This window comes from Phascolarctos cinereus, unplaced genomic scaffold, assembly GCF_003287225.1.
Source record: "Phascolarctos cinereus isolate Bilbo 61053 unplaced genomic scaffold, phaCin_HiC Scaffold_5;HRSCAF=322, whole genome shotgun sequence".
NCBI lineage: Eukaryota > Metazoa > Chordata > Mammalia > Diprotodontia > Phascolarctidae > Phascolarctos > Phascolarctos cinereus.
The window spans coordinates 27124606-27147662 of NW_027555958.1; the positions used below are offsets into that span (position 1 = coordinate 27124606).

General features: G+C 45.6%; 1 protein-coding gene across 2 annotated transcripts; it reads right to left on the minus strand.

Moving 5' to 3' along the window:
* Positions 1-433: 433 nt before the first annotated feature.
* PSPH (phosphoserine phosphatase) lies at positions 434-22305 on the minus strand. Of its 2 annotated transcripts, XM_021006955.2 has the most exons (8): positions 22175-22305; positions 21630-21730; positions 18012-18117; positions 11059-11217; positions 10042-10176; positions 8094-8239; positions 4114-4262; positions 434-623 (listed from the first exon to the last, which is right to left on the minus strand). In XM_021006955.2, exons 4-8 carry the CDS (start codon positions 11196-11198, stop codon positions 516-518), a joined length of 678 nt encoding a protein of 225 aa, XP_020862614.1. In that variant the 5' UTR covers positions 11199-11217; positions 18012-18117; positions 21630-21730; positions 22175-22305; the 3' UTR covers positions 434-515. The 2 variants fall into 2 exon arrangements, with proteins under 2 accessions (XP_020862614.1, XP_020862613.1); XM_021006954.2 differs by lacking the exon at positions 22175-22305 and having other exon boundaries at positions 21630-21913.
* Between the last annotated feature and the right edge of the window lie 752 nt (positions 22306-23057).

Below are 23057 nucleotides of genomic sequence, written 5' to 3' on the forward strand. Positions count from 1 at the left end.
TTTCTTTCACAATTATTTGCATAGTACGTGTTGAGAATTATTTCTGACTTCAAAAGAGAAGGAAAAACCTGCCAATCCTCCTCTTGGAGGAGTTTTTTTTCTTTTTTTCCCCTTCTTATGATCTTTAAGGACAAACAACTTTGTTCCGAGACACCAATAATTCTGTTTGGTGTTCCAGTGTTCTGTAAATGAGACCTTTGTACCATCCCACATAAGACGAATTCCTATGGGGGAGAAGGGACTTCTACCTTATGGCTTAGTGTTCTACTCAAAGGTCAAGCATGGAGGAATGCTTTTAACTGGCCTTAAAAAGTGGACTTCAGTGGTCAAAGTGGTCAGGAACCATTCTCTAGTTAGCCTGAAAGGACAGGGGACCACCACCAAATTTGGGCATGTAAAAAGGCAATGGGCAAATGTATGCCAACAACATAAATCTGCATAAGTGTTCTTTTTAATTAATCCAGAACTGCTAATAAAATATATGTGTATATATTTCATATGTTTCAAATCAGACATCACTGTTCCAGCTCTTGAAGAAGCTCCCCAAAGTCGGTGATGTACCACTGGGCGTTCTCCTTTACTTGTTGCCTAATCACATTTCCCCCGAAGCCAATGAAAATATCCTAAAAGGAGGGAAAAAAGGAATCAAAAGCATGCAAAGAAAACTATTGGCCACAGGCATTGAGCCAGAAAGTGGAAATGATCAGTTTTGGGCAGCGGGGAGGGAACCACCCACTTGTCTTGAGTCAACAAGCATTTATTAAGCTCCTACTATGTGCCTGACACTATAGTAATTATTAGAAAAGTAAAGAAAGGGGGCAGCTAGGCGGCGCAGTGGATAGAGCTCCAGCTTGGAGTCAGGAGGACCTGAGTTCAAATCCAGCCTCAGACACTTGATACTCACTAGCTGTGTGACCCTGGGCAAGTCACTTAACCCCGATTGCCTCACCAAAAAGCAAAAAAACCAAAACAAAAGTAAAGAAAGCAAAAACATGGTGCCCACCATGGTCAAGCTTCCATTCTAATGGAGGTTTTTGCCCTAAAGCAGATCTTAGAGCCAATTCAGCAAATAGGACCATTCTTCACTTCCTCATCTTGAACTTCCATACTCATCAATCCATTGAGTAAATATCATGCCAGGATCTGCCGTCAAGGAGCTTATGATCTAACCGAGGAAGGCACATGAAACAGTAATGCAAGGGGAGGAGTAAAGTAGTGAATAGAATGCTGTACTGGACAGGAAGACCCAGGCTCAAGAACAGGGTGATTCTGGGTGGATCACATAAATTCTCTGAATGCTTCCCACACTGGCCATCCATTGAGGAATAAGTCGGTTGGTGGAGGAAGGAAGTCCCTACTCTATTAAAATCACAAATCTCTGACCTATTGCCAAGACAGGAGAAGGCCAAGTGCTTAATAATGTGGTACAGACAGTTAGAAATTCAAATAAAGAGAGAGCAGTGAGGCCCAGAAGGTGTTGGGGGAGGAGATCGATCCAGGCTCCTGCTGGCAGCAAGCAGCCCACTTCTCAAGGGTGAGGCTAAGCAGGCTCTACCCATGATCAATGGAACAACATTCACTTAGAGAATTTCCACTAATTTGTGCTGTTCTCAGTTAATTGTCTCTAGGGTTAGAGAAGCAGAGATTGTAGAACAATGATTACACACAAATATTGACCTCATTAAAAGGCAGCAGAACTCAGGCCAGACATCCATCCTTTGCTGGCACTGGACTATCAAAAGTAAAGCCTCCTTCCTTTCTCTTCTTGGTCAGTAAATCAGGACAGTCGAAACTGACTCATACTATCAGATGCAATCAGCCTGAAAGACAGCTTTGCTTAATGACTGTTCTGGGAATGCCCCTGTCTGGGGGACTGGTGGGGGGGTTTGCTGGGAAGAGCCCAGTGTGTCTGTACAAAGTGCTTCAATTAAACAAAAGCCATAGTCTTTGAAAGAGGTCAGGACTCCCTCTCTCTTTCTCTGTGTGCAGATAGTGTAAACTACATAAATTTCTAAACAGTCCCTTCTCTCTCCTCCCACAAACTTGATTTTTTTTACCACCACACCTGGATTCCCGTGACAGCGGACCAGTTGGACTCCTTGCCTTTGGCCTTTCCCTGATACATTATTTGTAAAGAGTTTACCCCAGTTTCTGGCACATAGTAGACACCTAATAAATGTTTATGTCCTTTCTTCTTTCTAACCATCCTTAAATCATAGATTAATTTTCCCAAAAGCACTGTTTTTATCTTTCCTTTTTTTTTTTGGTGAGGCAATTGGGGTTAAGTGACTTGCCCAGGGTCACACAGCTAGTAAAATGTTATGTGTCTGAGGCCAGATTTGAACTCCGGTCCTCCTGAATACAGGGCCGGTACTCTATCCACTGCACCACCTAGTTGCCCCCTATCTTTTCTTTTTAAAACCAACCAAAGGCTGCCGTTATCTACATGAGTCAATTCAACTAAACAAACATTTTCTTAAGCGCCTATGAGGTGCAAAGTATTTTGTGGAGGCAATGGTGATGTAAGAGATTCAAAACTATCAACAGGACTTTTCTTTAAGAAAGAACACTGCATTTGGAGTCAGAGGATAAAATTCAAACTCTGTGGCTCCTCTACAGAGTTGCTTCAAGCTACTTTTCCAAACTTACTGTAACAGATGGGATGTCAAACTTGGAGTCAGACCAAAGTTCAAATTCCACCTCAAAGGTCTCTGGGCCTCAGTTTCCTCATCTATACAATGAGAGGGCTGAACTTAATAGCCTCGAAGTTCCCTCCAAGCTCTAAAACCGAGACTCTCTGATCCGCCCACTCGGTTCTCTTCCCTGCCCACTGAGATCCTGGCCACCTTCCAAGGACCTTCCTGGCCCACTCCAGGCCGAGATGCGCTCTCCTCCCGACTCTCTGCCCCCTGACATTTCTTTGATTGTAGCCTTGCTGAACCTTGTCAGGCGAAGGTCTTCTTGCCTTTAACTGGACCAGAAGCTCCTTGAGGACAGGCACTGTGCATCATGCACTTCTATACTTCCCCCAGAGCCGAATGCATGTTATGCACACACTTCTTCCTACCTTCCCTTAAGCAACGGCTCAGGTACTATTTCCTACATGAAGATTTTCCTCACCCTTCTGGCTGCTTAGAGGTCTCATTCACTCTCAGAATGACTTTGCCTTATTTTGTCTTTCCTTATCCATGTAGATTTTGTATCTCTGGAGAATTTAAAGTCTGAGCCAGCAGGACCTGGTTCACTTTTGCCTCTGTGTTCAGGGGCTTAGCATAGTACCAGGAAGCTTGGTAGGCACTTACTAAATGAGGTTTGTTTTAGAATTTGATATGACTCCATTATTTTAAAGTTGTTTAGAGGGAAACGTTGGGAACGTTCTGCTAGAGTACTCCCTTCGCTCCACCATCTTGGATCCACCCACAAATGATGCTTGTTTTAGAATTTGATTTGACCCCATTATTTTAAGGTTGTTTAAAGGGGAATGTTGGGAAAGTTCTGCTGGAGTACTCCCTTCACTCCGCCATCTTGGATCCATCCATGAATCATGCTTTTTCAATTGATTTAGAACTGGAAGAGAGCTGAGAAGTCATCTAATCCCAACTCCTCCCTTTTGATAGAGGATAGGACTGGAGGAGCCAAAAAGAAAAAAGAAAAGAAAAGAAAGAAGACTGCTCAAGGTCATACAGGGAGAAAGTAACAGAGCTGGGTCTTGAACCCAGGTCCCTGACTCCAAATTCCCCTGCACTGCATGGAAGCAGAGGATGAAAAGGACTACAAGCTGTAAGGGAAGAAGCCTTGCCATCAGAGTAGTCACCTCTCTGGGCCTCAGCTCCCTGGTCTCTATAATGGGAGGGATGGACACTCTGGGATCACAGATTTAAAGCTGGCAGGGACCTTAAAAGCTATCTAGTTGAACCCCTTTATTTTTCAGCTGAGGAAACAGAGGCTCAGAGAAAAGTAAAGTGACCTGCCCAGGTTGTAAGTCACAGAGATGGGACTCTGGTTCCAAAGCCTGCACCCACCTCCCTGTAGACACAGAGAGACAGGACCCTCTCAGGCCCATGATTTTGTTTTTCTACAGAACAGACAGGGATTAGTATCCTCAGAACTCACAGCAGGAGGACAAGCTTCCATGTCGGTGGTTCCGTCCCCAATCATGACGATTTTCTTAAAATGGAACCGTTCCTTCAGGAGTGCAATCACCTTGCCTTTCCCGCCAGATTCAGTGGTTGGCTGGCTCTCATCAAAACCAGCGTACTCACCTAGAGAGAACAGTGATGGTGGCAGGGTTAAAGATCCATTCATTCCATGCTATGGAACGTTACCAGAAGGGTGGGCTTTCCAATGAGGTGGAATAAAAATAAATGTCTGTGGCTCCCTCTAATCGCCTCCAGGGTCAAACGTCAACTCTTCCGTTGAGCACTGGAGGCCCTTCACAACTTGCCACCATTATACCTCATCAGACTCATGAAACAGTTCTTCCTGTCAGCATTCTACAATCCAGCCAAATGGGCTTTCTCGTGACCTGCCTGCCTCACCTCCACCTCTCAGAATCCCTAGTTTGCTTCAAAGCTCAGATCAACAGTCACCTTCTACAGGAGAGCCCCACCCCCAGCTGGTGGCGCCTTCCACCATAAATTATCCTCTATGTATGTATGTCTTTCTTTTGCCTCTGCTTCCCCATGTTCACGTTATCTTCCCTGTTAGAATGTCATTTCTTTGAAAGGAGGGATTGTCTCATTTTCGCATTTGCATCCTCAGTGCTTAACATGGTGCCTGCCCTATAGTACGTGCTTAATAAGTACTCGTTGCTTGCTTGCTTCCTATTTGCTTGCTTGATTAGAAAGTAAAAGATAAGGAAAGAAGGATTTTAGAGCCAGAGTCCCTGGCCCTTCCTGGACTTTCTGGGTAATCCAGGGGGAGCTAGTAGTGGGGGAGCATGCAAGGTTCTCACCAAAGGCTAGCTTTGCAGTCTTGCCAACAGTGGTGATTCTTATTCTTTTTGGGAAATGTGCCCATCCACTGCCCATTGAATTTTACAATACCTTCAGCCTAGCCCACTATCACCAAAGTCCTTGATGATGCATGTGGACAAAATAAATATGAAGCAGTTACCTCCACACACATGCACACAGAGGCTGTGTGGCACCATGAATAGCAGGGTGGCTTTGGAGTCAGGAAGACCCAGGTTCAAGTTTTGTCTCTGGCTCTATGACCCTGAGCAGGTCATAACCTCTTAAGGCCCCCAGGAAACTCTTAGGACTATGAAGTCTTAAAAGCAGGTCCTGGACTACTCTGGTGGAAGGAATGTCTTACAAGTAGAATGTCCCATAGGAAGAGGATCATATGTATGGACCCTCTTCCTCTAAAGAGCAGACACACACACTTGCATATTTCCTTCTTCAATACCCCAAGGATCTGTGGTTTCACTGGCCTAGATGCTCCCTCCAGAGGTGCAGATATCAACCCCTCAATAATTTTAGTGAATTATTTTCAAGAACAGCTATGGCTGCAGCTACCACAGTGCCTTCTCCAAAGTTAGACTGGTTCTATTTAATTCAAGTGAATTAGAACTATTTTTTTTACATAGCTTTATGGTTTGTTTTTTTTAATTTACTCCATGTAAATTTTAATGGGGAATCAATACATATGTTGACAGCTGGCTGATGACACTATCCTGAATTATTCTGCGGCCCTAATGAAGTAAATGGAATCGAATTTCTACGTCTTCTTTCTTTCGTCGTGCTTCTAGGAGATTTTGGCATTACTACACGGGCCTATGGGCAGGAAAAGTCTTTGTCATGGGGTCTGACAAAGTGTCCTGGTGAGGCTGGTTCTCCTGGGTTTAAGCTTCTGGCCTCATTGCCTGATACCTTAAATGTATGGTTGGAGAGGACTGGATCATGCCTTCAGCCGGGTTGTAAGGTCTGACCCGTTGAATGGGACGGCTCTATGCCCCTTGTCAGCAGGAGACAGTTTCAGAAGCTGAGACCTTCGCCCCTTACCCCAAAAGAATCTGGGGTCCGAAACCGGCCCTAAGAAACCTCCGCCTTGAGCTTTCCTAGAACTCTCTTACTTGGTCAAGGAAGTCTCTAGAGGTTGCCTGAGGCTGGCCTTTCCTTATCTCTTACACCCAATCCCGCACTTCGCAATTCTTTGTTACCCTTAATTGAGCCTAGCCCTCTATTGTCTATGCTGCCACTTCCCACCCTTGATCCCATCTAGACCCCATTCTACCTCCCAGTCACTCCGACCAAGATACCCCTTCTCTCAGACCCCTCCTCCAGTCACCCCAGACTGGCTGGCCACGCCTAGATCCCGCCCACAGTCTTTCTGTATATAAGAGCCCCCTTGGCCGCCATTTAGCTGCGGAGACTCGCTCAAGCACGCTTGTCTTTATGAGTGTCACACGTGTTTAGATTCCCTCAGAGTCTGGCCAATAGATACGGCTGATCTTTAATAAACCTTGTCTTTAGCTGAAAAAAAAGAAAGAAAGGACGGTGCCTTCACGTTGTTACCGCACAAGATTTGGGCAGCCAATATCTGCTACTGCTTGAGGCTGACTTGCTGTTTTTGTTGCAGGGTTCTTCTAGGCAAGGCTCTGTGGTCTGCTGTTCTGTGGACTCTGAAGCATTTTCTCCCCCACGTCCTGGTTGCTGGCTGTTTTGTCTAGTTTCCAATTCTGGGGGTTTTTTTGTTGTTGTTTTTTTTTTTGCTAGGCAATGAGATTAAGCGACTTGCCCAGGGTCACACAGCTAGTGAGTATCAAGCGTCTGAGCCGGATCTGAACTCAGGTCCTCCTGACTCCAGGGCCAATGCTCTATCCACTACGCCACCTAGCTGCCCCGTGTTTCTAATTCTTTACAGTAGCTGTGGAATTTTTTTTTCCAGGTCCTAGTGGTTCCAGGTCTTCTTCCTATCTGTCAAGTCTTCAGTCGTCTCTAGCTGCCGGTCATTTCTACCTTAGCCACTGACTTGAGTATTATATGAGTATGACGTGGCACAAACGGGGTGGGGGATGGAGGAGAGGAGAAGGGGTACTGGTGCTCTAAGGTACCCCTGTAAGGTGGCCTTACCTCTCCTGAAAGAATTCGGGCTTATTGTTTGTATATCCTCTACTGTTCTAGAGTATATTTTTATTTTTAATATTTGTTTTTAAAAATGTTTTTGAGTTCCAAATTCTCTCCTTCCTTTGCACTCCTCTCCCGCCCAATTAATTTTGTTTCGAGACCTTTACAAGTAGCCAGACTCATCTAACAGGGTCCTCAGGCCAAGGCTGGAATGAAGGAGCCCAATGAGGAGATAGTCATCAGCCTGGGATCCCCCCAAAGCTGGAATTCTTAAAATCATTCAGTTGGCAGACTACATTTCTGCCATGGACCTAGAGCTAGGGTTCTGAACCTTTCTAGTTTTGTTCTGTTTGTTCTGGACCCCTTTGCAGTGTCTAGTGAAGCCTGTGGACCCTTTTTCAGAAGAGAGATTTTAAATGCATAAATATAAAACATATAGCATTACAAAGAAAACCAGTCATATTAAAATGGTTACCAAAATATATTTTTACAAAACCCACATGGACCCCAGGTTAAGAATCCATGACCTAAGGGGAATCAAATGAATGAAAATATTTAGAAGACAACTGGTCTCAAAATAAGCTTCATAGATGCCTTGGAAATGAGCAGATCTGTGAACACCTAAGGCATTTTACCAAATACTAACAAGATGGTCACCACTGACCTGGGAGCCAATACACAAAGGGTCATAGGGTCATAGACCAAGAGGCTGAAGGACTCTTAGAAGCCATCTCATCCAACCTTCCATTTTATAGACGAGTCAAATGGAGCCTAGAAAGGTTGTGACTTGCCCTGGTATGACATAAGTCATACTTGGCAGAGCTGGGATGACCCTAATACTTTTGGGTGTATAAGAGAAAACTACAAAACCACAGAGAAATAGGTATTTCCACACTTAATTTTTGTTTCTTAAACTATTACCTCGGCCTGAGCTCATCCCTAGTGACCCCTTTACCCGAACAGTCTCTATCAGTGAAACCAAAACTGATAAGAAAGAAGAGAGTAACCCAAATGGATGCTTACCATTGAAATAGAACTTCAACCTATTGGCAAAGACATTGGTGGCTGGAATATTGAGCTTTGAAGCGACATGTTCTACGATGCTCCTAAACCCGCCAGAGATTAGGAAGACCTGAACATTTCGCTGCTGTAAGCAGCTCACCAGCTCCCTAGGGGTGACAGAAATTGAATCAGCAAAGAAAAGGAACAGAAGGAAGCCCATGGAAGAAGGGCCCCGGAAACACATTTATATCACGTGTTAGGACCTTTGTTCAGGCTTATAGCTTAACTTTTCTGGTTTGGCAGGAGCAGTTATTAACTACAAGAAAACAAGCTGTGGTTGTGGTTGTTTAATAAATATTTACAGGGCAGCTAAGTGATGCAGTGAATAGAGCTCCAGCCTCAGAGTCAGGAGGACCTGAGTTCAGATCCAGCCTCAGACACCTACCAGCTGTGTGACCCTGGGCAAGTCACTTCACCCTGATTGCCTCAGGAAAAAAGCAAAACAAATGAATATTTATTTATGAGACATCTACGGTGCAATTTTATTTTTGGTTCGGTCTTCTCAGTTGTGTCTGACTCTGTGCCCATTTGGGGTTTTCTTGGCAAAGACACTGGAGTGGTTTGCCATTTCCTTCTCTAGCTCATTTTACAGATGAAGAAACTGAGGCAAACAGGGTGAAGTGACTTGAGCAGGGTCACACAGCTACTAAGTGTCTGAGGCCAGATTTGAACTCAGTACTCTATTCACTGTGCCACCTAGCTGTGACAAAACACGTGAGCCTAATTTTAGCTCTATATTGTATATTAGATGCCTGAAAAGGGTATTGAGGTGGCTCAGTAGACAGATCACTGGGCTTGCAGTCAGCGAGATTTCAGTTCACATCTGGCCTTAGACACTTACTAACTGTGTGACCCTGCACAAGTCACTTAACCTCAGTCTGCCTCAGTTTCCTCATCTGTAAAATAGGGCTAAGAGTAAAAACACCCACTTCTCAGGCTGTTGTGAGGATCAAATGAGACACCATATCTAAAGTGCTTTGCCAACCACAGCTATGTAAATGATAGCTGTCACCACGATAAAAACCAGCTCTATGTTTACCTGGTCAAGGACTGACAACCTATTACATTAGGGACAGCATAGCACGGGTCAGGCTTGGAGTCAAGAATGCCTGAGTTTAAATCTCACCTTTGAGTGCACGGTCTTACCCTGAACAAGTTACTTAATCTCTTCATGTCTCAGGAAATTCTCTCGGACGTTTCCCTAGAAAGCCAGAGGCTCTTCACTCTTCATTGGAACAGGGAATTTCCATACCAGGAGTTTCCCCGTGTCAAACTCACAGACGCTTCCTGCCCTGGATTTGCACGGCTGCTTGTTCAGCCCACACTGCAGGGCCGGTCATATTATGATAGTCTTTTCCAGTTTATCAATAAGAAAGATAAAGAACTATACCTACGTGTCTCTTACACACACGCCGTTGCCAGTGATGCTATCGGCGCAAAGTAAAGACCCCTAGGCAGCAAGGTGGTACAGGGCATAAAGTGCTGGCCCTGGAGTCCAGAGGACCTGAGTTCAAATCCAGCCTCAGATACTTCCTAGCTGGGTGACCCTGGGCAAGTCACTTCACCCCATTTGCCTGTTTCCTCATCTGTCAAATGAGCTCGAGAAGGAAATGGCCAACCGCTATATTTGCCAAGGAAATGGGGCCATGAAGAATTAGACACAACCAAAAATGACTAAACAGCAACAGCAGCAAAGAAGGACCTTCCAGAAGGTATTGAGTTCATTGTTCCCGTTTTATGGAGGAGGAAACCAGGCCCAAGGAAGGCGAATGACTTGTCCAAGGTCACAGGTAGTAGCTGGCAGAGCCAGACTTTGAACCCAGGTCCTCTGGCTCCAAAGTGAGCCTTCCCACCATCCGGAGGATGGAGGCCTGGGGTGAAGCCCCGAGCGTGAAGGATCCCCTCCTACCTTATCCCAGGCGTGAGGTGTGGAGGGTGGTCCGACAGGAGTTTCTGCACCTGTTCTCTGGAGGGCTGGATCAGTGCTAATCGCTCTGTTAAGGCCACCTTGAAAGTCACCGCGCCGCCCATCGCTCTGCGGGTCCTAAGGAGGAGATTCAGCCCATCAACGTCAAGCGCGCACCCTCATCCAGCTACACAGGCACTGAGCGAATGAGGCCACTTCAGGTCGACTGTTAGAGCACTGACTGCGAGTCGCATGTGCTGGTCTATTCTACGTCAACGGGCTTGGCTCTCGGAAGGCCCAGCTGGGGGCTTGAGAAATCCCCGCTTCCTAATCCACTCTCTCCTACTGGGGAGCTGGCTGCCTGGGGAAGCTAGGGAAGGGTCACACAAGCAGAGTGGTCTTCTATCAGAAGGGTAGACAAGCTTTCCCCTGTGTCTGACCTGACGGTGGCAGAAGTCCGGTCCAGGGTATTATAGAAAGCGGTACAGGAATGCCAGATGATGGAGAAGTGCTCCCTGGAAACGCCACAGTGCTGCAGGGCATTTGGAATGACCCTTGCTCCCAGGGACCCCAAAATGAATAATTATGGAGGCTGAAGTACAGATCCTTTAGAGGTCCTAGAGCAAGCTGCCGCAACCTGGGAAGGAAGGTGGCTCTCTGAGTCAGTCAGTTTACCAATCTGTCTGAATATCCTGACAATAACGTGCATTGCCTTCTGAATGAGGATTGTACTGGGGGCAGACTGCTGACTCCAGACCTTTCCACAACATAACCTACCTCGGGGCCCTTGCACCTGAAGAGTGCCCAACAGTCGTTGGGTTTTTGTAGATACCTACAGACTCAGCCCCCAAAAAAGTCACTGCTTCAGAGGTGGGAAAATGGAGGTAAGCCACCGAGCCACGTCCATGTGGGCAATCCCAGGACCAAAGCTGGTGCACTTTGGCCCCTGTTCTAGCCTCTCCTAGTGATTCTCTAGTGCTCAGCTGACTGAAGAGAGACCCAGGGTTTAATTATTCATACATTTCTGACACAGCATCCCCAACGCCGCAGAACTTGGCCAGCTCGTCAATTCCTTCTTCTCTGATGACCGTACTGTCAACATCGAAGCAGACGGCGTCGGCAGAGCGGAAAATTTCCCTCAGCTCTGAGTGGGAGACCATGATTCAAAGAATTTTCCTTCTGCAAGACAAAACCAGGATGAGAGATACAAGGCAATCTGAGTCAAACCTACATCGAAGAAGTGCCTACTATATGCAAAGCACCATGCTAAGACATGGGGGCTACAAAAGTGAAAAAAAGAGAAACAAGGAGGTGGTGTGGTGCAGAGAGCACCAGGCCTGGAGTCAGGAAGACCTGACTTGGATACTCACCAGCTGTGTGAGCCCAGGCAAGTCACTTAACCCTTGTTAGCCTCTGTTTCTCATCTGCCAAATGAGCAGGAAAAGGAAACGAGTTCAAATCTGACCTTGGACACTTACTAGCTGAGTGACCCTGGGCAAGTCACTTAACCCTTGTTAGCCTCAGTTCCTCATCTGTTACATGAGCAGGAAAAGGAAATGAGTTCAAATGTGACCTTGGACACTTACTAGCGGAGTGACCCTGGGCAAGTCACTTAACCCTTGTTAGCCTCAGTGTCCTCAACTTCGAAGAGACCAAGAGAAATCACCTGGTGTTTTGAGGATCAAATGAGATAATATTTGTGAAGTGCCTGGCACAGAGCCAACACTACATAAACACTAGCTACTGTTATTTTTGGAGCCCTGACCTGGTCCTTCATTAGGGGCATGTAATTGGACACCCACCAAATATTCCTCATGAGCCCCCTTTTCAATGCAGTCAGAAACAGACTCGCCAGGGCTGGCTCTGAATGAATCCCAACCGTAAGTAACATTATTGGCACCAGGGTGACCAGGCTCAAGGCTTCTTTTTTAAATTTCGAAGGCTCTTAAAGGATTTTGTGCCAAGCAGGCATTAGGGTGTCTTACGCTAATTTTCATCCCTCTGCAGTCTGAAGGGGCAGAATTTCCCCCAAATTTGCAGGAACTTTGGAATACAGGCTGCTGTGTGCCCTTTGGGACAATCATTTTCACATGTCATCTCACTTTAGAGTCTCTTCAAGTTGGGACACGTGATATGGTGCCTGTTGTCCACACCTGTTTCCTGCACCGCCTGCGGGTTAGCATTCAAGGTGCCAATAGGTGTAGGCTGTGACTCAGAGATCCCATTTCTCTCTGTACCAAGCACAGCACAAAATTAAATGCACAATCATTTTGCTCAAGGTTTTGGCTTCACTTTTTTGTGTAGGGGGAAAATCCTGCAAGACCTGAAAGTTCAGCAAGGGGAAACTGACTTGCTGTCGGATAGAACTTCAATGAGACAATGTGGACTGAGTGGGATCATAGCAAGGAATGCTTCTCTCTGCATGGGCAGGACTCAGACCAGAAAAATGCAACCCTTTAGCCCAAAGGAATGTTGTAAAATAAGAGATCCATCCGGCTAAGCAGGAGGCTTTGAGCAGAAAACCTGCTGGGCAGTGCCTGGGGCTGTGTGCACTGTTATCTATAGCTCTGGCCAGTCCTGGACTCTGGAAGCTGGGTCTGCATGCCAAAGGTGACATCTCCCAAGCAGCCAAGTCAGAACCCACAGCACCTTGCTGCCTCTGCCCCCCATCACCAACAGACTGATCAGGCTGGGATTCAGGCCAGGATTTGCAGCCATGCCTGAGAATGCAGCAGCCATCCTAACAGCCTAGAATTCCTCCTGCAAAACATTTCCCTAAACTCACAAGTTCTTGTGACCAAGTCTTCCTTAATGCTAGAGACTAGGCTGCTGGGTGGCATTGAGGTTAGGGCATTGGATTGAGTCAGGAAAACCCAAGTTAAAATCCTGCCTCAGCTGCTATATGTATGACCCTGGGCAAACCACTTAACCTCTTCCAGACTCAGTTTCCCCACCTGTAAAATGGGGATAATAACAAGACCCTACTTCCCAGAGTTGTGGAGGAATGAATGAGATAATACGTGGATAGACAGAATGAAAAATTCCATTTAAAACAACTGTAGATTGCCTTTTCAATGAGGGTTGGTGGGGAGGGAGGAAGGTAGAAAATTTGGAACCCAAAGTTTTAAAGACACATGTTAAAAAAAATGTTTTCACATGCAATTGGGAAATAAGAAATACAGGAAATGGGGTATAGAAATCTATCCTCCCCTTCAGGAAAATGGAAGGGGAAGGGGATAAGAGAAGGAAGGGCAGATGAGGGGAAGGGGTATTCAGAAGGTATGCCATCTTGGAGTGGGGGGAGGGAGGAGACGGGGAGAAAATCTGGAACTCAAAATCTTGTGGAAGTGAACGTCGAAAACTAAAAATAAATAAATTTTTTAAAAAACTGCAGACAATATAAACTTTTTGCCATTGTTTAGTTGATTCTTCATCTCCAAATCTTCACGGCCCCATGACACCATAATGCCTACTTGGCACAAAATACTTTAAGAGCTTCAGACATTAATTGGCAAAGATACCGGAGTGGTTTGCCATTTCCTTTTCCAGATCTTTTTATAAATGAGGAAAGCGAGGCAAACAGGGTGAAGTGACTTGCCCAGGGTCACACAGCTCGTAAGTGTCTGAGGCCAGATTTGAACACAGGTCCTTCTGACTCCAGAGCCAGCAGTCTATCTACTGGCCACCTAGCATCCTCAGCATGAAAAACAAATCCACACAAATCATTTCTTTATACCACCAACCATACACAGCAGGAAGAGATAGAAAGGGAAATTCCATTTAAAATAATCGCAGGCAACATAAAATACTCAGGATAACACACGCACAGGTCTTTGCAAACCTTAAAGCATCATATAAATGTTATTACATTTACAAATTGCACATTCTTACGATGTGGCTTTTCCCTCCAGTAACGCTCAAAAATATAGCACAAGGGTTCCTGGCTGCATGCCACAACCCTTCCTCACGTTCCTTTCATGTTGTGTGGCTACCAGTGGAGCACACATTCATTCTGTCCGGCAGCTGCCCCTCGCCCTGGCTCCCCAGCCGGCTCATTTCTCTGAGCACAATACGCCGCTGGCTCCTCTGTAACTCTTCGCGCACACACGTGGCCATCTGCTCGTGTCTGACATGTGCCTCCCCACTGCCCTTTGGCCTACGGGCCAGGCACTTAAAATAGAGCCACCCACCTCGAAGGTGGTAGACACCAAGAGAAATCACCTGCATCTTACCACTAGGCAGGTGTCATCTTATCCCCATTTCATAGCTGAGACCCAGAAACATGAAGGTGGGTCAGTGACTTGCTAAGATCACCCAGCTGGTAACTGTTAGAGGGAAGACCAGAACCCAGATCTGCAAGTGTCCACAGAAGAGAGAAGACAGGTGGATGGTTTTTGACAACCAGCACAGGCCCTTGTACCAAGAAGAGCCCAAAGGAGACCACAACAACGGACCAGTTTGCATTTCTGATAGCAGCAAGAACTGGAAACGAAGGAACTGAAGAAATGATGGCATTGGGAAATCACTGGGACATAAGAAATGATGCAGAGACACCTGGCAAGACTTCTGCAAACTGATGCACAGTGAAGGGAGCAGAACTAGAAGAACAATTTATACAATCGCAACTACACTGTAAAAAGCAACAGCTTTGAAAGCTGTAAGAACTCTGATTAATGCCATGACCATCCATGATTGCAGAGGAGCAGTGATGAAGCCTGATAGGAGTTGAACTCAAGGTTGTAGAAAGAAACACACATTTTTGGGGGCAAAGCCAATTCAGAAATTTGTTCTCTTTAATAAAAAAACAGTAGGTGGAGTAAGGGACAGAGAGAAAATCAATTTTTATTCATTGAAAAAGATAAATTTAATTTTAAAAAAAGGAAAACGTGATAATTAAGTAGTCCAAAATTTTAATAAGCTACGCAGTTCTGTAAGTTGCCGTGACATTCTGCTCCTTGGGAAACACAAGGCATGTGATACACGGGCAAGGAAAGAAGTAAAAAATCCACCTAAGAAAGTCAGCCTGTTCTTGGGAAAATAAGCAGCCAAACTGGGATTAATATATAACCCAGTTCCAGCCAGAGTAAAGGGCTCTGGGAAGGTTCTGTGGCCCACTCTTTCTGCGCCTATAAAGCATGAACCTGCTGCCACCATGGCCCTGGGCATGATGACATTCACCTCACCTAGTCCCTCTTAAAGAAGAGAAGAGGGTTGTGAATAATTAAGCCTCAGGGCATAAACTGACCGTCATCCTAAAAGCAGGTCCAGTACTGGACCGCCAAGCAGGATATGCAGAGGGGATAAACAACAACCGCAAACATGTGCAGCAGAATCTGACAGCACAGACCCCCAAGCCACTGTCACCGAGAAAGCTAAGGGCATGGCAGGAAAGCATGAGGTATGCTGAGAGGTGGTGGACCACAGTGGGATAATGCAGCATACACTGCCAGACATAATCAATGGATAGACTTGGTTTTTTGCTTCACTATATTCCTTTGCTACAAGAGAGGATCTTTTTGTTTGGGGGGGGGGTGGCTAGGCATTGGGGTCAAGTGACTTGCCCAGGGTCACACAGCTAGTAAGTGTCAAGTGTCTGAGGCCAGATTTGAACTCAGATCCTCCTGACTCCAAGGCTGGAGCTCTATCCACTGAGCCATCTGGCTGCCCCAAGAGAGGATCTTAAGAGGACTGTCACTGGCCATTGACAACAGCGTAAAAAGCATAAAAAAGAAAAAAAAACTTAAAAAAAGAAGCACTAGAATAGAATTTAGAACTGGCCCCAAACTAGTCCCAACTCCACCATCCACCAGCTAAGCAACTTTGGGCACATCCCGTGATCTTTATGAGCTTCTGTTTCCTCATCTGTAAAATGGGAATAATTACACCTTTTTGTTGCAAAGACCGTATTAGATAATGTACATGGAAATCATTTGGTTAAGTGTAAACCAATACATGATTGCATCGGGTTATCATATCTTTGTTGGCATCTCCAATACCTACAAAGAGCCTCATTAGTTACCACTCCCTGACAGCATGGATCTCATCATGAGCCCTTAAAACACATCAGATTTTGTCAACATGGGAACTCCCTCCACCTACACAGAGCTTAAGCCTGAATTTAAATCTCAGAAAGTTACCTGAGACTCAGAGATATTGCCCATGGTCATGCAACTAAATGTCGGAAGCAAGATTTGAACCCATATCTTTTACTTGGCACAGTGTATAGTGCGCTGGGCCTGGGGTCAGGAATACTCACCTTCCTGAATGCAAATCTGATCTCAGACACTTACTAGCTGTGTGACCCTGGGCAAGTCATTTCACCCTGTTTGCCTCAGTTTCCTCATCTGTAAAATGAGCTAGAGAAAGAAATGTCAAATCACTCCAGTATCTTTGCCAAGAAAACCCTAAATGGGGTCATAAAGAATCAGACATGACTGAACAACTCCGTCCTGATTCCATTCTATCCATTATACCACAATGCATACTAATGATCTGTCAAAGACTGAGTGGAATCATAGACCATCAGATCATCTACCCAACACCCTCATTTTACAGAGGAAGAAACTGAGGCACAGGGAGGGTAGCTGTTCATCTGAAGGTCTCATTAGTGACAAAGCTCTGTGGTCCCATTCTCCAACCTTTAGGGTTCTGTGTGTCCCATCACTACTGTCATGGCTTAGAGGTGAAGGCCCCAACCCCAATCCCATTTCTCTAAAGTCTTCCCACCCTCATTCCTGCCATACCTGAGACACCCAGCTGCTCCCTGTTCCCCAGTCTGGGAAGAGATATCCCAGCTGAAATTATAAACCAAAAATTGCAGGTGTTTTTCCCGCGGGGCATGAGTATGCTCCCAATATCGCAGGGAAGAGGGTGACTCAGGGAAATGGATAAGATCCCAGTTGAGGTGGGGGAAGGGAGAAGGCACAGGGAAGGAAAGAATGTTCTTCAGGGAAAAAGCACTGCCTCTGGAGTCAGAGGATTTAGGTTCAAATCCTCTCTCTGACACCTGTGACCTTGGGTAAGTCACTTGAACTCCTTGGGACTTAGTTTCCCCATATATAAAATAGGTTTGATTTTGATGGCCTCTGAGGTCTTTTTCTAGTTCTTGATCTAAGAGTTTATGAATGGATTCTGTATCTCTGACATCTGCAAGGAAGCCTTCAGGGAAGGTTGGATGGAAAGAAGGGAAGAGAGATCAAAAAAGGGAAAACCGTCAGTAGGCAGACTGTTGTTTGGACAGGGCAGACTCTAGGTCCCCATGGCCAAAAGCTAAAAGACACACGGACCCATGGTTCAGCATTGCCAGCAGCTCCCAAGAATAAGCTGCTCCCACACTGGGGCAGCCCCTAGTTTGTCTTCCTTGTGTGTGGGACACAGGTCAAAGAGACTACTGCTTGGTCCTTGTGGACGAGCCTTCAAATATGAAAGCACATTAGTCTTTGGAGGCAGCCATGGCCCACTCTGAGGACCGAGACATGACCTCCCTACACATTCCTTCATTCTGGACAGCAGTAGCCCTCTGAAAGGTATTCCGATGACTGCAACTCATATAAGAATGTGCCGCACAACCACCCCCCTTCCTGGCATCATTGTTTTTATTTCTGTGATGGTGGTTCAGTTGAGTCCGACTCTTTGGGACCCCATTTGGGGTTTTCTTGGCAAAGATGCTGGAGTGGTTCACCATTTTCTTTTCCAGCTCATTTTACAAATGAGGAAGCCGAGGTAAACAGGGTGAAGTGACCTGCCCAGGGTCACACAGATACTAAGTGTCTGAATTCAGGTCCTCCTGACCCCAGGGCAGATGCTCTATCCACCTCACTACGTCACCAATGGTTAATTTTTTGAATCCAGAATTTCACACATGCCACAGACATTTTTTAGCTGAGTTTAGGTGTCAGTTGCTATTCTAGAGCATATAGCACTGCAACATAGGTGATATTTGAAATGCAAGAGGCAGAGGCTGCCAGACTCACGTTTCTCCAGTGCTGAATTCTAAAGGTTCTGCTCTCCACGGCTAGCTCCTTTGAAAGAGAGGGGGGTGTTGGAATTGCAACTCCAAATGTCTCTACAAAAGACCTCCTGAAATAAGAAAAGAAATTCAGTGGAATTCCAAGGAAGAGACAGATCGTGCAGTCTAGGAAGGAGCCTGTTGCATAAGCAAAAGGAAGCAGAGCCAGTAGCTGGGAGTTATAACATGAGAGCCTCGTGAAAGATGAAAAGCAACAGAAAGGGATAAATGTGCTGGGACTGAGAAAGAAGGAAAAACAAAGAACGAGGCCAGGGGACATCAGGTAAGAAAAGTCAAAGGGAGACAGACAAAGAGACAGGGAAAGGGGGAGAGAGAAGGAACAGAGAGAGAGAGAGAGAGAGAGAGAGAGAGAGAGAGAGGGGAAAGGAAAAGTTGAGAGGAGTGAAAGAGAAAAAGAAAGAAAAAACAAAGGAAAACAACCCAACAACCTAGTACAACTTTCTGAGACCAGAGAACCCCTCACATACTTCAGTACTTCAAGGTGAGGGTGGAGTAGGGGGCAGTAAGATTAGGCTCTGTAGAAGAAAGGGGACAACCCAAGCCAATAGTTAAGATCCACTTTGAGGGACATGGGGAGTGAAAAATTACAGAGTTAGAATGGACTCTGGCTCTCTGAATATCTAGAAGTCTCAGGGGAGGAGCCACATGTAGAAAAAGAAGGGAGGTGAGGGTACAGTGTGCACCACAACCCCTCCCACACCTTAGTGGAGGGGCCCATGAGTTGCCATGGCCAACATATTCTTGGATTGGTTGGCCAACCCTCAGGTGATAGAACTTTCTAAATTTGAGCCAGCCTGGTCAGATGCTGGGCCCATACTCAAAGCCTTTCTGCCAGCTTAGTAGAACTTACCCACAGTTACACAATGCTGGCATAGCTTTTGAGAACTCAAGGTAGCTTTTATGTCAAGGTAAAGCATCAGAGTAGGAGATGATCACAGAATTTAGAGCTTGAAGTGGCTTTAGAAAGCATCATATGACAGGTGGGTAGAGGACCCAAGCCTACATGCACGGAATCTTACAGAATAACCACAATAATAACTGACATTTCCAAAAGGCTTCCAGATTTACAAAGGAATTATCATTTGGTCCTCTTGATAACCCTGTGACGCAGCTACTACAGGTGGCTCAGGGGAGAAGATTGGTCAGAATCTGTGATTTCATCAGTTTAAAGAACTTCCAATATAGAAATTCCCTCCACAATGCAGACAGGCAACTCACCCCATAGTTCAGGAAGATAGAGTCACAGGTTTAGCGTTGGAAAGGACCTTGAAGGTCAACTACTCCAACTCCCCCATTTTATAGATGGGAAAATGGACATCTATGGAGCGGATGTGATTTGCCCAATGTCACACAGGTGACAGTCAGTATTCTAATCCAGGACCTTCTACTCCAAACCCAGTGCTTCTTCTACTTGACCATTCTGCCTGGGAATATTGAGAGATTAAGGGACTTGCCTAGGGTCAAGCAGCTGATGTGTGTTCCTGCCAGGGCTTGAACCCAGGTCTTCCTGACTCCAAGGTAAGCTATCTATTGATCACAGACACAGGGTTCCAGCCCAGGTCTGACCGTCTCTACTCTACAACGACGCCTTCTACCTTCACTAGTTTATCTTTACTGAAGCAAGGTAGAGAGGGATGGAGGCTCAGCCTGATAAATGATACTCATCTGTAAGAGAAAAAGGTGTACCAAAAGGGACACCTTCATGCCTATAATCCTGCCCTTCCTTCCTTTTGGCTGAGCAGGAGACCTTCCCTATATGGGCTGGGCTTGGAGCTCTGAAAACCTGCAAATATCAGTACCTATCTCCAAGGACTGTTCTTAGGATCAAATGAGATATTTGTGAAGCAGTATGCAAAATTTAAAATGTTATGTGAATGCTCGCTACATTATTATCAATGGCCAACCTTGGAGTAAGGAAGACCTGAGTTCCAATCCTACCCGATGCTCATTTCTGTGAAGTGAGGCAGGTAACTTCATCTCTCTGTGGCTCAGGCAAAAACTTAGGATTTGTCTATTCAGTCACAGATCTACTTTGGGATCTGCTTCAGTGGAGGGCATTCCCAACTATACAGAGAAGTGACTTTAAAGGAGACTAGCCTGGGAGGGTAGACCCCACAGTAGTGGTATAATAAATGCTTACTGATTGAGTAATTGATTGCATTATCCAGTAGCTGCTTCAAAAAGCAGCATCAGGACATTCCAGGAATAGGCCAGAGGTCAGTGTGCTGTAACAGAAATGGCTGAAACTACAAATCAGAAAACCTAAGCTTTCCTGGGTTTTTTTTTTCACTCTTGAGCATTTATTTTGAAAGCACACCCAGTGGGGAGGGGGTGGGGGAGAAACATAATATTTGAATTTTTCTGAATTGAGGAATAGGACCCTATGAATTACTGATGTAGTCCTGGGAAAGCTTCCTGGGTAGTGAATCCAGCAAGAGAATGCAAACTCATTGAGGGCAGAGCCTGTTTTGATTTTGTATTTTTATTCCTTGGGCACTGTCAGTTTTTAGTTAGAGTGAGTATTACATTTAACTGAGCGATTCAACGATCTTGGAGTTGCCAAGAGAAGCATACGAAGCAAAGAACACATCAATGCCCCAGGCATAACTCAACCCCAGCTTAACAGCCCAGAAGTTTTTCAGAAGCTCCCAAGGCATTAATGAAACACTCAACCCCCCATAAACACCCTTTTTGTTTCTTCCTAGTTCACAGCAGGTTTATAGATTAATGGCTGAGAGCAACCACTTTGCAGACAAGAAAATGGGCATTATTAAAAAGCGACTTTAAGTGACTTTTTCTAATCATTCACAACAGCTAGCATCAAAGGAAGAATTTGAACCTAAGCCTTCCAGACAAGACCCCCTTCCCGGTACCTTGCTATGTCTCAGTTTGCATGATGGCTTTGAACTGTACAGTTATTATTTTTGGTCCATACCTACAATCTACAGCGTTAGGGAGATTAAGTGACTCGTTTGCAGTCACACCACTAATTTGTGTCAGACCTTTCTCCTGCGAGCTTCTCCCTGTTATGACAATGAAAACATACCCAGGAATTGCAACAAACACACAAAGTGTTGATCTAATTTCTCCTTATATAATATTAATCAATCCACAATCCTGCCCCAGACATAAGTAAAGAAAAAAAAGAGAATAATATCCATTGAATGAATGAATGTTCAACCCCCCCCCAGGTGAATTTTTGTACCAATGGATGCAATGGACAGAAATATTTTAAAATGCTAATAGGGTGAAAGGAGAGGGTCCCAGAGTGTTAGCACCAAGCTCTAGGGATTTTACACCCCATAGTGGGCTGATGGCTCTCCCACAGAGGATTGCATCATTCATTCATCCTGAAATTAACAAGCAGACAGAGTGAGGAGAATCAAGCTGGAGAAATCAACAGATCCATTCACAAAGGGAAGAAATCCTGAATGCCCAGACACTGCCCCTCATTCTGGCTCTACAGAATTAAGGGACCCAATTTCAGAGCTAAGTAGATCTGAGGGCATGAGGGCAGCCCAGGATCCTGTAAGCGAAGATCAGTACATGTCTCCAGACTTACCGAGTACAGAAGCCCCTACAGGAATCCTTCAGGCTGCAGAGGAATGAAGGTTCAGTCTGGGCTTCCAGTCACATGCTGGGGATCCGAAGAAGATGACCCTCCTGGGAGAAAGTCGACTTTTAATAAATACTCATTTCAGATCTGCTGAGCAAGCTTGGGGGATTTTTGCATAATGCCTCCCTAAACTAAAGCCTCCACGACCTCGCTGCTGTGAAACCTGTTCAGAAGACACCCGTAGCCCTGCCTCCTGGAGGGTGTGGCTGCCTCAGCACCACCCTACTCCTTCTCCTGTTGGTTGGGGAGGACCAGCAGACAGGGCTGTACGGCATTCTTTCCCCAAAGTCAGAAACAGCATGGTTTCTGCCTCTTTTGTACAGGACTGAACCCAAGTTCAATGACCTTAAGCCAGTGGTGAGAAGGGGAAAAGCTGACCCCTGTGGGCACAAGGTGTGTTAGGTTTGAGGGGGAGGGGGTGTCCCTGAATACAAAGGACTTGCTCCCATCGTTATCAGTTTCTTTTGCAATTAAGCAAATACTGATTTCACCTGGAGTCCTTTCCTAAATGTGTGTCTTCTCAAAGACCAGGAACTAACCACCCCAAAAGACCAGGTCTGGACTGCAGACTGAATAGAAAAGCTGCAAGGACCCTTAGAAGTCACTCGGCATAACCTTCTCCTCACCCCTCGAAAACAGAAAGGAAAAGTGTTGTAACTTACCCGGAGAGGACAACACACTGCCCTGAACTCCCTGAGGGGAGGGGAGGACACTGGGAGAAAGTGTTCAGGAAATAATCATAAAATAGCAGGCAGCATTTATATGGCACTTTAGCAAAGCTACATTTGCAGGTGTTTTCTTATCTGATTCTCCAAATCAGCCGTAAGGCAGGTGCTTATCACAGTCAGATCAAGTCAACAAGCATTTATTAAGTGCCTACTATGTGCCAGGCACTGTGCTAAGCTCAGCAGATACAGAGAAAGGCAAAAGCCTGTTCCTGCCCTCAGGGAGCTCCCAGTCTAACAGAGGACACAACAATTACCTACAAACAAGATATGTAGACAGTGTGAACTCCAAACCCCATGAACCCCAATTTAATTATTCTAAGAATGAAACAAATGAACTTAGGGTGCATGTGTTTAATTTCTCTCAAGCTGGCCTGACATGCATTGCATGGGAGTTCGGTCCAAAACTGGGCCCCCCTATGGGGGCAGGTTCAGAACTGGCTTGGTTTGGGATTTTGGGGTACAGTGTTATGTACCCCTTTCAGCAGGCTCTCATATCCACCCATTGTCATTCCAGACCACTCCCAGCCTTCATTTATCTGAGCTGCAGTATCCATATCCACCCAAGCCTGAATAGGATAAAATCAATTCAGGTTCGGGTTGGGTTTGACCAAGATAAGAAGATTCGAGGCAATTTCATTATCGGAGA